The 16,981-nt window shown below is 39.9% G+C and overlaps 1 protein-coding gene across 1 annotated transcript in view; it reads left to right on the forward strand.

Annotated features, from left to right (window-relative positions):
• The window catches only part of CPNE3 (copine 3), a 50,517-nt gene extending 35,338 nt beyond the window's left edge, over nt 1-15,179 (forward strand). The window contains exons 10-16 of the mRNA XM_002710675.5: nt 90-149; nt 656-789; nt 7,277-7,331; nt 7,411-7,462; nt 10,315-10,448; nt 12,480-12,716; nt 14,611-15,179. Coding sequence (XP_002710721.1) covers nt 90-149; nt 656-789; nt 7,277-7,331; nt 7,411-7,462; nt 10,315-10,448; nt 12,480-12,716; nt 14,611-14,721 — 783 coding nt within the window. The 3' untranslated portion in view covers nt 14,722-15,179. The remainder of the gene's footprint in view (nt 1-89; nt 150-655; nt 790-7,276; nt 7,332-7,410; nt 7,463-10,314; nt 10,449-12,479; nt 12,717-14,610) is intronic.
• The last annotated feature ends 1,802 nt before the right edge of the window (nt 15,180-16,981 follow it).

Genomic DNA, 16,981 nt, shown 5'->3' on the forward strand with positions numbered 1-16,981 from the left:
ATGTGCTATTCAAGTCTCAACTCGTACAAACCTATGCAAAAAAAGAGCTTATTGGTTCTGTTGTCTAATAGATTGATATTTGTTTTTAGATTACGGTAGAATGCACATTCCTTGACTATATAATGGGAGGATGTCAGCTGAATTTTACTGTAAGTAACACGCTGAATTTTTCCAGCTTTGGCTGGAGCATCTTTCTATTTTCCTCCATTTTGCAGTGTTCTTTTTTTTACTGCCAACCAGACTTTGTGGTAAAATGTATAGTCTGTTGACTGTGGACTTCTCTGAGACCTCAGACATGTTATTGAGGTTCATCATGAAGCTTTTGGCTTTGTTCATGGGATCTCGTCCTCTTAAGAGAAGGCTGATACATACCAACCGTGGTTATCCTGCCATGATTTAAGGGATAGAAGGCAATAGTCAAATAAATTTGCAAAAAAAAATGCCTAATTCATGGGTATAATAATTTGTGATTTAAGATGGCTATAAAAATAGGAACAGCAGGTTGTTTCAAGTTGAGGCTTTACTTGCGTAATTGTCAATCGAAATGCTAGTAGATATTTATTAGGAAATGGCAGTAGTAGGCTCTGGGCAGAGTGTTGCTGTCTTGTCTGCTGCAGTCTCCTTAAAAATCAGGGTTGTAATTACTATTTGGCAGGTGGGAGTGGACTTCACTGGCTCCAATGGTGACCCGAGGTCTCCGGACTCCCTCCATTACATCAGTCCCAATGGTGTGAATGAGTATTTGACTGCTATCTGGTCTGTGGGACTGGTCATTCAGGATTATGATGCGTGAGTATGGCTTTAGGAAAACCAAGATGCTTGTTTTCCTAATTCCCCAGAAAAGGCAGTTTGTATTCATTGCCAGTATGCTGCTATAGTTGGTAGGGTGAGAGTAGCTTTACTGATTTTCTCTTTGTGACAATTTTAGCATTTACCTTTGATCTCTAATCTCCTGCTATGATTAGTTGTAACACATTTTATTTTATATAGCTTACTTATTTGGTAGCCAGCTGACATCCGCCAGGCTCTTGTTTCTTTGATGTGGTTTCCTTGGATTTCATTCTTAAGGTATAGTCATGTGTGTGATTGAAATCTAGATGACACATTCTCTAAACACTAGTAGAAACTATATATGGAAATATATATATCTTTTTTTTAAAAAGATTTATTTATTTATTTATTTGAAAGTCACAGTTAGAGAGAGAGAATCTTCCATCTGCTGATTCACTCTCCAGTTGGCCGCAATGACAAGCACTGGGCCATGCTGAAGCCAGGAGCCAGGGGCATCTTACAGGTCTCCCACATAGATGGCAGGGGAAAACACTTGGGCCATGTTGCACTGCTTTTCCCAGGCCATTAGCAGGGAGCTGGATAGGAAGTGGAATAGCTGAGAGTGGAACTAGTGCCCTCATGGGTTGCTGGCATCACACTCAGCAGCCTTACCTGCTACGCCAAAATGCCAGCCCCTAGAAACTATTTCTTTTTTTTTTAAGATTTATTTTATTTATTTTTTTAAAGGATTGGGTTTTTTTTAATATTTATTTATTTATTTGAAAGATAGAGTTACACAGAGAAAGGAGAGGCAGAGAGAGAGAGAAAGAGAGAGAGAGTCTCCCTTCCGCTGGTTCACTTCCCAATTGGCTGCAATGGCTAGAACTGCACCGATCCGAAGCCAGGAGCTGGGAGTTTCTTCTGGGTCTTCCACGTGGGTACAGGGGCCCAAGGACTTGGCCCATCTTCTAATGCTTTCCCAAGCCATAGCAGAGAGCTGGATCGGAAGTGCAGTAGCCGGGTCTTGAACTGACACCCATATGGGATGCCGGCGCTTCAGACCAGGGTGTTAACCCACTGTGCCACAGCACCAGCACCTTATTTTATTTTTTGAAAGGCAGAGTTAGAGAGGTAGATATGGAGAGAGGGAGGAAGGGAGAGAGAGAAGAAGAAAGAGAGAGAGATCTTCCATCTACTGTTCACTCCCCAAATGTCTGCAACAGTGGGGTTGGGCTAGGCTGAAGCCAGCATCCAGGAGCTTCCTCTGAATCTCACGTAGGTGTAGAGACCTAAGGACCTGGGCCACCTTTTGATGATTTCCCATACACATTGGCAGGGAGCTAGATTGGAGTGGAGCAGCCAGAACTCAAACCTGTGTCCATATGGGATGCTGGTGTTGCAGATGGTGGCTTAACCCAATTTGCCACAACCCTGGCCCTGATACTCTCTCTCTCTCTCTCTCTTTTTTAAAATATTTGTTTATTTATTTGAAAGAGTTATACAGAGAGAGGAGAGGCAGAGAGAGAGAAAGAGAGTCTTCTATCCGATAGTTCACTCTCCAAATGGCCGCAACAGCTGGAGCTGTGCCGATCCGAAGCCAGGAGCCAGGAGCTTCTTCTGGGTCTCCCTCATGTGTGCAGGGGCCCAAGGACTTGGGCCATCTTCCACTGCTTTCCCAGGCCATGGCAGAGAGCTGGATAGGAAGTGGAGCAGCCAGGATTCAAACCGGCACCCATATAGAATGCCGGCACTGCAGGCGACGGCTTTACCCTCTACTCCACAGCGCCAGCCCTCTGATACTATCTCTTAACAGATCTATTTTTTTGGAAGTCATCAAAGTATTATATTTTATTTTAAAAATCTTTATCTGCTTATTATTTACTTGACAAGTAGAAAGACATCCACCAGAGAGACACAGAGGTTTTCTATCTTCTGATTCACTCCCTAAATGCACCCAATAGCCAGGGCCGGGCCAGACCAAAGCTGAAGCCAGGAACTCAGTCTTGGTTTCCCATGTGGTTGATAGGGACCCAGTGATTTGAGCCATCATTTGCTTTCTCCTAGGATGTGCATTAGCAAGAAGCCAGAATGGAGAGCAGAGCCAGGACTAGAATCCAGGCATTCCAATATGGGATGTGGATATCCCAAGTGGCGGCTGTGCTAAATACTTGTCCCTCAAATTATTTTTTTGATGGTGATTTCTGACAATAGCTAAGGGATAATGTGATCTAATTGCTATAAAATATTCTCAATGGTTAGATTTGGAATAGATTTGAATAGGTCCTCTTGAATGTTTTCTATACAAAGGAAAAAAATCTGCATTTTTTTTTCCTGGATCTGTTAGTGTACAGGAAAAATTTTCACTTGTTTTTGCTGATTTTTATTTTATGAGAGTTTTTTTTTATGTATTGATAGAGTTTTTCATTCATCTGTCATAGCATGTAAGCAAAATTTTCAGGCAGATGCAAACAAAGCTGAAGCAAAGGTGACAGTTCCAATATCAGGTAAAATTATTGCATCTAAGGAAAAGTTACTTTATAGAACACTTTGTTACATAATCCAGAATGTCTAATACTCTGTTATTTAAGAGTATCAAAGTATTACATATTTCAAAGAGGCATAATTGTAATGGGCCTCTTATATAAAAAGAATATTTGTGGAAGGGATGGAACAAGTACTCAGTAGCCGTTCCTCACTAAGCCTCCAGGCCAGGACAAATTCCTACAGAAATTCTAACAAACCTATAAGGAAAGAATTTAAATCTGAGAGTATCAACGGAAAAAAAAAAGCGGAAAGTAGTGAAAGTTTAAAAAGGTGGTCAAATAAAATATAATTTTTTAAAGATTTATTTATTTACTTGAGAAGACAGAGTTACAGAGAGAAGGAGAGACAGAGAGAAAGGTCTTCCATCCCCTGGTTCACTCCTCAAATGGCCCCAACTGCCAGAGCTGGGCCTATCTGAAGCCAGGAGCCAGGAGCTTCTTCAGGTCTCCAATGTGGGTGCAAGGGCCCAAGCACTTGGACTACTTTCTACTGCTTTCCCAAGCCATGAGCAGGGAGCTGGATCAGATGTGGAGCAGCCGGGATTTGAACCTGAGCCCATATGGGGTGCCAGCACTGCAAGCAGATGCTTAACCTATAGCATCTATAGTGCCGGCCCCCAATATAAAATTTTTTTAAAAGTCCATTTCTTAGTAGCAGCAATAGCTTATTAAAAATTATAGTAAATAAAAATCAAAATTTATAATGTAATAGAAAATGGAAATGAGAAATGAGTTTAATAAAAGGTCTAGGGTCTTTTGTGAGGAAAACTTGAAAAGTGTACTGAAAGACAAAGAAGGAAACCTGTTTTAATGGAGAGATATACCACACTTTCTAGATAGGCAGATGGAAAATATCATATTTAGTGAAATAAGCCAGTCCCAAAAGGACAAATACCATATATTCTCCCTGATCTATGGTAACTAATAGTGCACCTAAAAGATAATCTATAGAAGCGAAATTGACACTTTGAGGTGCGATGACTTAGAACAGCCCTTGTTTCGACTGTTGAGGAACAGTATTTTTGTCGTACTATTTACTGAACTCTTAGGATAGAGTTAATCTTATGTATATATAGGTAATTGAAAATAGATCTTAGTAAAAAATAAGAATGGGAATAGGAAAGGGAAGAGGAAGAAGGGTGGGAGTGCAGGTGGAAGAGTGGGTAGGGTGGGAAGAATCACTATGTTCCTAAAGTTATATTTATGAAATGCATGAAGTTTGTATACCTTAAATAAAAGATTTCTTGGGAAAAAATAAATAAATGGAGATATATGCCACAATTTCTAGATAGGCAGATGTCATGATAACGATGCGAAATATAAAAAAAGTCTTTGACTTGATCAAAATTAGAATTAAAAATTACCATGGAACCCTGACAAAATGATTCTAACAATTCTCTAGAATGAAAAATGAATGAGCATAGTTAAGGAATTTTTCAGAAAAAAAAAAAAAGAACAAATGAAGGGAGAATTGCTCTAGTAAGTATTAAAGCTTATTTAAAACTAGAGTATGGAGCTAGTCCATGACTGGGGAAACCAAGCAAGCTGTTCAGAAATAGATACAAGTGAGAGAGAGAGACAGAGATCTTGCATTTCCTGCTTCACTCCCCAGATGCCCACATTGGCCCAAGTGAGGCCAGGAGTCTGAAACTCTATCCAGGTCTCCTTAGTGGATGCCAGGGACCCACGTAATTGAGCCATCAACTGCTGCCTTCCAAGGTACACATTACAGGGAGCTGGATCAGAGCAGCGCAGGCACTCAACCCCAGACACTTTGATATGGAAAGTGGGCATCCCAAGTGGAGTCTTACAAGATAGAATTTTTGATAATAGCTGTCGAAGTAGACAAGAATTAATTTGGATCCCTGACTCATACTTGATTGTGTTAGGATATTATTCTGCGTTATAGACCAAGCTGCTAAAATGGACACCCCAAAACAAAGTGGCTTTGACAGAACAGAGAGTTATTTCCCCTTCATGTTGAATGCCTAAAGGGGAGTAGTTCAGGGCTGATAGGGCTGCCAGTTCCCAATTCCCAGCTCACACTTCCAGCCCTGAGTCCATGGCTGCTGCTCCGCTTCTGTAGCGAATGGGAAAAGGAAAGAAGCACCTGGGACTACGTATGTACTCCCTTTTAGGAACATGATTCAGAAGTGGCTTATGAATCACTTCTACTTACATCACCTTGGCTAGAACCTACCTTACCATATCCAGCCCAGAGAAGCTAGGAAGAGTGGGTTCTCGGTGAGGTGTCATAGTGATAAGACTAGATCTTGGTAGAGAGCAGCAGTTTGTGCGTCATATCTTAGTCCAAACCACTATCCAGATGAATTGGAAATTTAATAGCAAAAGCAAATCTTGATACGTCTTGGAGGAAAGCTACCTGAACTGTTTATGATATTGCAGTGAGAAAGGTCTTTAAAGGGAAGACAGTGAAGGCAGAAATCCTGAAAGAAGTTTTATGTGTTCACATTGATTAATATTAAAAACAGTGAAAGAAGAGATCTTTCAAAGTTAAAGACAGACTACATACTGGGAAAAATATTTCTGACATGAGATAGATTTTATCTTCAATGCAGAAAGAGCCATTAAGAATTAATGTACAAGGGGGCCAGCGCTGTGGCGTACCAGGTAAAACCACCACCTGCAGTGCCGGCATACCATATGGGCACTATTTTAAGTCCTGGCTGCTCCACTTCTGATCCAGCTCTCTGCTATGTCCTGGGAAAGCAGTGGAAGATGGCCCAAGTCGTTGGGCCTATGCACCTGCATGGGAGACCCGGAGGAAGCTCCTTGCTCTTGGCTTCAGATCAGTACTGCTCCGGCTGTTGTAGTATTTGGAGAGTGAACCAGAGGATGGAAGAATTTTCTCTCTCTCTCTCTCTCTCTCTCTCTGCCTCTGCCTCTCTGTAACTCTGCCTTTCAAATAAATAAATAAATCTTTTGAAAAAAAAATTAATGTACAGGAGCAGGCATTTGACCTGGTGGTTAAAATGCCTACATCATGTTGCATAGTGCCTGGATTCCAGTCCCAGCTCTGTTGTTGATTCTAGTTTCTTGCTAATGCATGTCCTGGGAGGCTCAAGTAGTTGGTTTCTGACACCTATGTAGGAGACTTAGATTGAGTTTCTGGCTCCCAGTGTCCCAGCCTGGCTGTTATGGGCACTTGGAGAGTGAACTAGTAGATAGGAACATTTTCTTTAATAAATAAATAATAATAATGTACTAAAAAAAGAGTTAACATACAAAGAATATACCTAGTAGAAAAATTATTATGTTCTCTCCTAGTGTTAGTATGTTATGATGGTGGAGCATTGGATGTCGGTTTGGGGGGAAAATCCCTGCAGGGGAATACTTAGCAGCCATGTGTATGATATGCTTGTAAATTCAGGTCCACAGGCCTTATTTCTTAACCCTTAGAGTCAAATATTCATGCATTTTACTGCAGAAACCTGAGAGATTAAAGATGGTTGGCATTTGCACCGCATTTCTATAGCCAAATGTGTGAATAGTCATATTAAGTGGCATAAATAAATACTATAATAATGACTTGTCAATTCAAGTCAGGTTTGGCTGCCAGATGACTTTGCTATAAGCTAATGAAAACACTTATGGTTTTAGGGCTGTATGAATTTATTTATACATTCGTCCAATCAAATGATAGACATCATTTTAAAAGAGTGGGGTAGAAAGCGTGAATATAAATTCCATTTTTATAAAATACATATGGAGAGGGGATTTTTCTCCCTCAGTGCACAGAGAAATAATTAGAATGAGTTGTCACATATCAGTGTTGATGTTCTGGCAGTTACTGTGGGTAAGCTTTTTTTCTCTGAAGTCTTTAATGTGGGAATTTGGGGGGTGGCAATGAGTTCATTTTGATTTTATTGTGAGTGAAGATAAAGCTCTTTCTATTTTGAAAACAACCTAACATCTTAACATTTTTCAAACTTCCATTTCAGTGATAAAATGTTTCCAGCTTTTGGTTTTGGAGCTCAGGTACCTCCTCAGTGGCAGGTAAGAGACAAGCTCATTTTAAAACTTTGCCTCCTAAAAAAACAAAATGGGTCTCATCTGTCCTTTTGTCTTCTGACAGGTATCACATGAGTTTCCAATGAACTTTAATCCAGTCAATCCCTATTGCAATGGTAAGTGAAAAAATAAACATGAAGACTTTAAACTGAAAACCTCACTAGTCTTTGTTGTTGTTTTTTCCTTGTGATTTAAAAGTATTCACATGCCATCCCTAAGCTTCACCTTGTGATGTATTTAGCTTTCTGTTGTATAAGGAGTGTGGTACTAGGCTGGTGGTTAGGGTGACAATGATAGTTGTGGAGAAATTCAGTATCATGATAGTGAGGATTGGAGGCCAGGTTCTTCTACCTCCAGAGTTTTAATAGAAAAAAAACAAATTCTCAGTCTTGGGAGTAGATCAAGAAACATGTTCATATATTGAACGTATATTCACATATAAATAGATTTAAAAATAAGCCCTCAGTAAAATGAGTAATTCAGTGTACAGATCTGTAAGAGCCTGTCAGAGTCTCACTCTACAAAGGAAAGATGGCTAACGTGATTACTTGTGTTCTCTACGTGGTGTGGGCAGAAGGATCAAAGGGCTGAGGTTTTATAGCAGCTTTCCTCTGTGCAGAGGACAGCAGGGGATATTTGTCTTTAACTTCCTTCTTTAACCTCAAATAGCCAAGTGCTTCCTCCTCTTTACCACACTGAACAATCAACCTAACTGCCAAGTCTCCCACTTCATTATATAAGATTCAAAGGTTTGGAGGAGGGAAGGTAAGTACAGAGGGAGAGGTATAATTTAAAAACGGTCAGACAAGAAGCTAATTTTCTATGAAGTCCTTTTGACTTTTACAAAATGCATAGGTTTCTAACAGAAGAATGTGCTCTTTCCTTCTCTGCTGAACCAATGTTTGCGAAGTAGCAGACTGGAGCAGCTCGCTGGGGTCAGTTTGCACTGGGCTTGTCTCCTTGTGTCCAGGGTACTTTTGCATTCTAATTCAGTGCTCCCTTGAGGTACTGCCAATGGCTGTTGTGGGCTCTTTTTCCCCCTAACCATTTGAACCTGGGTATATTATATTTTTCAAGACATGTACTTCATGCTTATGGCGAATTTGGAATAATTTTTGAGAATTGTTTTTATTAGGTTTAATTTATTAAAAAGAGATGGCATAATTTTGTGGTAATTCATCTTAGAGGTTTATTTGCCCTGTAAGTAATATGGGCACAATTTTGGGCTGCTCACGAAGCATGGCTTTTTAATGTTTGGTTTATAGTTCAGAAAAAGATTCAGTTTAGCTGCAAACAAAGGAGATACTCTACAGAAAAACAATATAGCCTTATTTTAAAGCAGGGACGTCTGATCCCCAGTTCCTAAATAAGTAATCATTGTCCTCATTTGCCTAGAAATGACACATCCCACATGTTCCTTTAATACATAGGGCAGATTTTGACATAATTCAGTTTTAGTTGAGGAACTGAAGACTATTGCTATTTGTGAAGAAATGCAGTTATTTACACCTTCAGATTGAAGAACAAGTTAATATGATCAAAAGGAAGAAAATATTATTGCTGTGGTTATGGGCTCCATTTTTCTTCAGCATAGATCGTTGTAAGGAAGGAGCTGTGTTAACTACTGGACTGACTGCTAGGTCAGCATCACCTGCTGCACAGAAAATCAGCTCTGCATGAGTCAGGCATGTTCTCAAAGGCTGTTCACATGGTTACATGTTCTTAAGTTCTAAGTGATTACTAGGAGTTTATCAGGACTCAAGAGAGTTGGCCTTGTGAAGCTTTTAAACTAAATTTTTGCTGCTCTTCTTTGTTGATCTGTTTTCTGTTGGACATTTGTAAAACAAGAGACCAATTCTGGTTTATGGTAAAAGTTTTTTTTGTGGCAGATTTGTGTGCTGATCTCAGCAAGTGTGGTGGGGAATTCTTTGGGATGTGTGGTATCTACCTACATCCCAAACACTTTTGTTACTAAGGGCAGATTCAGCAGGTGTGGACAGGGCTACAAGTTTCATCAGCAGTGCTTTCCCAGCCATGTCCATCAACTTTCACTAGGTTGTGCTGTTGTACTAAACAATCTCTCCTTCTCAGTGGCTTATAATGGAACAGTGATTTCTTGCCCACTTTACATGTGTCTAGACTGCAGCCTTGTTCCATGACTTATAGAGCAGTCCCTGTCTGGGTTGTCCTGCTCCCAATGTAGAGGGAAAGATCCAGAAAACTTTGAGAAATCAGGCAGTTCTTAAAATATCTGCTGTGGCATGGATGTCATGTCCACTGCCATGCCTTGGTCACAGCTAGTCTAATGGCCCTGTCTAACTTGGTTACATCGCATTTCAACAGATCCAGGGGCAGTACCCCATAACAAACACATTCGTATTTCTGCAGCAAAATGCAGTAAATAATCTGGTAGTGAATATTTGAAACTAATGCAGTCTTACCAGTTTAATCCAATATAGCCCATGTCATGCTTACATGCTTAACTTTTCAGTTATTGAATAAAGATTTACATCAATTAATTAGCTAGAATTCATATTAGGTTTACAGCCCAATATTTTTGTAGACTCTCTGGCCATATATACAAATCATGTTTTATTTTATCAGCAACTTTTTCTTGCCGTATGTCATCAGCTGTATGATGCAATACCTTTTTCATGGTTCTTTTTCCATTTCCATCACATTCAGAGTCACATCAGAATTAAGCACAAATTTAACAACCCTACCATAGACAAGGTAATATCTTGACTGAGATGAAAACAATTGCCTTCTGGGAGAGGGCAGTTTATAGGTTTTTGTAATGGAGTATAGTAATGGAATTTTATAGTATATAGCTAAGAGGAACTTCTACTATGGATCTTTTGATTATTTAAGGCACTATATGTTGGTGTGGATATTTAATTAGCCAGTCATGTGAATATATATATGTTGTACTTGAGAATTTATAACACTGCTGCTTTTTCTGATCTAGGAATCCAAGGCATTGTAGAGGCATATCGGGCCTGTCTTCCTCAGATCAAACTCTATGGACCAACCAATTTTTCTCCAATCATCAATCATGTGGCCAGGTTTGCTGCTGCAGCCACCCAACAGCAGACAGCTTCTGTAAGTGCTTGATGGCCAGGGGACAGGAAGAATGTGGACTAGTGGCTGCACCTGGTGCCATTTTTCAATGATATAGTCATTCTTGGTTTGAGAGTAACATCTGTTGTTGCATTAGTGAGCATTAAAAATAAGACAATACAAAATGCTTGCATTCATAAGTCTTTTCTAACTTGAATACATTTTGTTAGATAGGTTCTAACAAAGAAAAAAAAATCAGGTATCTTCTTTTTGATGCAGGCTTAACAAATTAAGATTTGATGAGATGTGTATTAGTTGTTGTTGCAAGATTACTTACTGTGCTAAAAAGATTTGAGTTAGTTAACCATTACCTATTAGACCTAGGATATCAACTCTCTTTTTAGCTTCAGTGTACTTAGAAGTAGTGTGGGAGAAACTGCCTCAGACAGTAAAAATTAAATAAGGTAATTCATGTAAAGTGTACAGTGTCTGGGTCAGAGGGAACACTCAGCACATGTTAGCTACTATTCTAAAATTTATTCCTGTTCCAGGCTTAAATGGCCCAATAGATGGAACACAGCTTTTATGGAACATCTTTCTATTCTCTGAAAAGTTTTATCAGAGATGACAGAAATAAGAGGAAGATTTCCCCCTTTAAGCCATATCCATTTTTTTTTTAATTTATTTGACAGGTAGAGTTATAGACAGTGAGAGAGAGAGAGAGAGAGAGAAAGAGAGAAAGGTCTTCCTTTCATTGGTTCACTTCCCAAGTGGCTACTATGGTCGGCGCTGCACCAATCCAAAGCCAGGAGCCAGGTTCTTCTTCCTGGTCTTCCATGCGGGTGCAGGGGCCCAAGTACTTGGGCCAACTTCCTCTGCTTTCTCAGGCCACAGCAGTGAGCTGGACTGGAAGAGGAACAACCGGGACTAGAACCCAGTGCTTATATGGGATGCCGGTGCAACAGGTGGAGGATTAACCAAGTGAGCCACGGCACCAGCCCCAGCCATATCCATTTTTTAAAAAGTATATTTTGGAGTCACATTGTGGCGTAACAGATTAAGCCACCACCTATAGTTCCAGCATCCCATATGGGCTCGGGTTCTAGTCCTGGCTGCTCCACTTCCAGTCCAGCTCCCTGCTAATGCACCTGGGAAAGGAGAGAAGGATGGCCCAAGTCCTTGGGCTTCTGCACCCATGTAGGAGACCCTGATGAAGCTCCTGGCTTCTGGCTTTGGATCAACTCAGTTCCAGCGTTGCAGCCATATGGGGAGTGAACCAGGGGATGGAAGACCTTTCTCTCTGTCCCTTCTCCTCTCTCTCTATAACTCTGCCTTTCAAGTAAATAAATCTTAAAAAAGTATATTTTACCTCCATATTTATTCAACATTTGTGGATTGATTGATTGATTTAAGGGAGAGAGAGAAAGAGAGAACAAGCTGGATCTCATTCTCTGCTTTACTCTCCGAATGGAATGGGTCCGGGCCAGTGTCAAAGCTGGGAGCTGGAGCTCAGTGTAGGTCTCCCACATGGGTGACGGGAACCCAGTCACTTCAAGCCATCATTGCTGCCTCCCAGAGTCTTCATTAGCAGAAAGCTGGAGTCAAGAGCTAGAGCCAGGTGTCAAACCCAAGTACTCCAGTACAGGACTAGGTGTCTTAACTAGCTTCTTACCCACTGGGCTAACTGCACTCTGACTTGATCTTTTGAGAATGGAGTTGCTACTCCCTTAATCTATGCTTTGACATACTTAATATTTCAATTAAGGTATCAATTCCTTTGCTTGGTGAATGATTAATCTTTGACATTTAGATGCCTCACTTCCGAGCTATTTTGCTAGCTCTATTTTGTGGTGTGCTGTACTTTTAACGAACCTGCAGTTTTTCTAAGAGTCAATTTCCTTGGCACCAGAGAACCTTAGAATATTTTATGCAGATGGTATCCTGGGTAAAGACTGGCAAGGAAAAGGAGCAAAAAACAGCCTGAAAGACTCATCAAGCTAGAGATGGCATTAATCATTTCTTATTGTTTGGGAGCTTGACCTGCTTAGTGGACATATGTTCTTGTTTTGCCAGCAATATTTCGTGCTCTTGATCATTACTGATGGCGTGATCACAGACCTTGATGAAACCAGACAAGCCATAGTTAATGCTGCCAAGCTGCCCATGTCCATCATCATTGTTGGAGTGGGAGGAGCTGACTTCAGTGCCATGGAGTTTCTGGATGGTGATGGTGGAAGTCTCCGCTCTCCATCAGGCGAGGTGGCCATCAGAGATATTGTGCAGTTTGTGCCTTTCAGACAGTTCCAGAATGTGAGTACCATTCCTCACATCCACTTGCATGTGAGAGCTTTGCTTGGATTTGGCGTCATTACGTCAGAACGTGTTCCTCTGTGCTTTATGCAGTCGTTACGATGTGTGGTTCATTTAATATTGGTGTAGATATGTTAAAAAGATGTATTTTATCTTTATCTTAGTAGCAATAGAAAAAAAAAACACAGGATATGTTGAATTTATCAAACTGGATGTGGTTTGATGAAAATCTCTCTGAAGAGTTTTTAAACTAGTTTACTCCTCTGGTAACACCTTGCAAAACTATAGTGCAAAATCACAACCCAGGTATTTGCCTTGATGTAATCAAGGTACAAAACAACAGGTGTTTCTCATGCTGCCCCTTTAGAGCCACACCCATTTTCTTCCTACCTCTGTCCTTACCTTAACCCCTGGAGGCCACTAATCTCTCCTCCATTTCTATGATTTTCTGATTTCAAGAACGTTATGTAAGTGGAATCATACAGTATGTAGCCTTTTGGGACTCAGCATAATTCTCTCAGGTCACCTGAGTCTTTGCACATATTCTGGTTTATTGCTGAGTAGCATTCCGTGCTTTGGATTTATCAGTTTAACCATTCAGCCACCCAAGGAGATCTAGGTTGTTTCCAGTTTTTGTCTATCAAACATGATGATGCTATAAACCTTCATGTGGGAGTTTTTGTGTGAACCTATGGTTTTGTTCCACTGGGATAAATATCCAGGAGTGCAATTTCTGGGTCTTTTGTGATTGCATGTTAAAATTATTAAAGTAACTGATGGGGCCAGCACTGTGGCTCAGCGGGTTAAGCTAAAGCCTGTGGCACTAACATCCTATATGGTTGCTGGGTCGAGTCCCAGCTGTTCCACATCCAATCCAGCCTCCTGCTACTGTCCTGGGAAAAGCAGCAGAAGATGGCCCAAGTCCTTGGGCCCCTGCTACCCCTTTGGGAGATCAGGAAGAAACAGCTGGCTTCTGGCTTCAGACTGGCTCAGCTCCAGCCATTGTGGCCATTTGGGGAGTGAACCAGCAGTTGGAAGATTTTTCTCTCTGTTTCTCCTCTTTCTGTAACTCTAACTTTCCTATAAATAAATAAAACGAGTCTTAAAAAAAGGAAAAAAAAACAGTGATATGAGATACTCAATTGGCACCAGCCACAGAAAAACTAATTCCAGGAAAATTAAGCCATTAATTTAAAAAAGAAAAACCTGTTAAATTTTCCAGAGTGGTTATACCATTTTTATATTCCCACCTTCACTGAGAGCGAGGGAGAGTGTGCGTGTGTGATTATAAAATAGTCACATTAGGGATCTCTGTAGTGATGTAACTAACAGTTCTGTATCTTACTTATTGTGATGGTTCTACAGAAAAAGATATATAGGATCACACACACACAAATCACTGCATGTGAAATCAGAAGATCTGTGAATCACTGTTTCGGTGTCAGTTTCCTAGTTTTGATATTGTACTGTAGATTTATAAGATGTTACCTTTGCAGAAAACTAGTTAAGGAGACTTGGGATGTTTCTGTATTATTTTTGCAGCTTCTTGTGAATTTATAGTTCTCTCAAAATAGAAAGTTGTTTTTTTTTTAAAGTTATTAACAAGGGAAGGAAAGACTTATATTTGAAAATTAAAGAACAAAACAAAATCATCAAATGCTAAAATGCTAATACTAATAAAGGACTTGATAAAAGCAGAAATAACATTGCAGTCACAATAACATTGGTTGCTTACCTTCTTCCATATATTGTGGACTTTTCCTAAGAAAAGATACAAACCTAGGAATAAAGAATTACTGCTTTGTAAATGGGAGGTGAGTTAACCCTAGTCTCTCTGCAAAAAGCCAGTAAAAATTCGGTCGCTGATGGTGACTTTGATTTTGTTTTTCAAAAGGCTCCAAAAGAAGCACTTGCTCAGTGTGTCTTGGCAGAGATTCCCCAGCAGGTGGTGGGCTACTTCAACACATACAAACTCCTCCCGCCCAAGAAACCGGCTACGAAGTAGGAGCTGCAGCCACTTCAACAGAATCCCTGTGTATGTGGAGCAGTGCCATCTCCCACGCAACATCGTGGATCTGCCCTGTTACATGCTTTTCACCCTCAGCCTTTACGATGTAAACCTGGTTCTCTATGTTACATCTGTTTATCACATACATTTTATCCTTTCTGGGGGGACAATGCCAAATCCAGCTTTGCCCAGTGAATTTGATGGTTGCTAATGATTTATGGTAAGTGCAGTGAGACTGTTTGAATTAGAAATGAGTGTGGGAAAAGCTGATTTTGTTGTGGTTACTTTCCTGTGATGACAGTGCTGTTTTTAAATGTTTCTCAACAGAAAGAATGGAAATTATTGGGATGATGTGATTTGCAGGAAGCCTCACTTTGTTTGCAGTTAATGTTTTATATGCCAATGTCCATACCTGATTATGAAAGCTTTTTAAAATTGATCATTTGTTCCTGTAATCCCGCATGTAGTCCTTTTCTTTCTAGGGTAAAAACTACCTTTATTTGGCACCTGATTTTTTGCTGAAGTTTAAACATTGCACAGTTTACAAAACAACCTGCACTCACCTGAGACTTCATGGAAAAAAAAAAAAAACACATACACAATTTTTAAAATGTACAATCAGCAAGTCAAAAGAACTTCATTTAAGAAAGCCATTTTATTTGCCTTTCTAGATCTTTTGTTTTTCATTGTGATTCATTTCATTGACTAAACACAACTCTCAGGATTCTGTAGATGTATATATCATAAGTTGTTCTGGAGTTGACATTATTAGATTATTTTAATTGGGGATTGTTAAACTGGTTAGAACTGCTTTGCCCAGGAAAGCTACAAAGACCAAACATATGACATGAAGTTCATAATTCCATTTCCTTCTAATGAAAGACTTTACTTACAAAAGAATGGTTTCTACACTTTCCTTGCTAAGGCCCCCTACGTCGCTTTATACAGATTCAGCTAGACATGTTCCTCTTTTTCAGAACAGCCTTTCTTTTTTCTGATTTTGAGCTCATAATAGTGGTTATCTACTAATCAAAAATCATATTTTACATTTTGTTACCATGCTATTTCTCAAGTCCAGAATGTATCCTACATAAACTTTCATCTAACTTTTCAAAAAAAAAAAAAAAAAAAAAAAACCTGAAAAATCAAACCAACAACACTTTTCCAACTGTTACATCAGGATAGAGTAGCTTCTATGTCCTTTTTTTTTTTTTATGAATTTCTTCCTCTTACCATTTAGGACATATTACTTAGTGATCATTGTATTTTCAGAAGAGATTCAGTAGCAACATTACTGATGACCTGTGTATGAAGTACCATGCATATCCATAGTTTGTTCAATTCTCACTAACAACTTAACATTCCAATTGTATGTTATCACATATCCTAGAGTGGGCACACACAGTGCTGTGTTGACAGGCCTTTCAGCGTGTGGAAAACCTGCACTACCGCCTAGGCCTCTTGTTCTCCACAGTGTCTGGAGGCAGTGAGCTCCCATCATGAGCAGCTTTCGTGTCTCAGAAACAGCTCAATGCCAAGTTCTGGCTCAGGAGCGACCTCCTTGCTGTCATGGTTGCTTAGCCCAGGTGAGCAGTTGCCACTTTCCCTCTTGGCTAGCTGACCTCTGACTATGTGCTGTTAACCTGAAGATGCTTAACTCGTAGTCTGTTCCTGTATAGCATGGCTCATTAGTCAGGTCACTGTGGTTTTATCAATAGAGGAAAAAAACAATGATCATTCCTCCCATTGTTTGGAGTCATTGTTTCAGACATCCTGATTTCATCTTTGCGATGCTTAGAAATAGCTTAGGTAGGTTGCTGTGATTTTTGGAATTTTTTTTTTAACATAGAAGCTGTTAACAAAATGGCGTACACATATTCTCAACGTATGGTACAACAGATAGAAGGAGAGCTTCTCTGTTGCTGGGGCAGATGTCACTTTGCCTGCTCCTCATTCTCCTTTCGCAGCCCCTCAGTAGCATCTCAAACACCTGCACAGGGCCCTGGGAACTGCTGCTCATGAGCATTCATTGTTTCTGTTGGCCAAACACCAGACACCTTGGTGATTTGATTTGGCATTCATAGATTTATATTTTGGTTTTGCCTAGTTGTTCCTTTTTTAAAATGTGTGTTTTTTTTTAAATTCATTCTTAATCAGGTGCATCAGTAGATGTTATTTTTCATGAGAGATGTGATTCCAGCAAATTAGGGTAATTACTGCCCCTTCTGCAGTTTTGAATAAAGGCATTTATGATTTC

The sequence above is a fragment of the Oryctolagus cuniculus genome, chromosome 6, assembly GCF_964237555.1.
Source record: "Oryctolagus cuniculus chromosome 6, mOryCun1.1, whole genome shotgun sequence".
NCBI lineage: Eukaryota > Metazoa > Chordata > Mammalia > Lagomorpha > Leporidae > Oryctolagus > Oryctolagus cuniculus.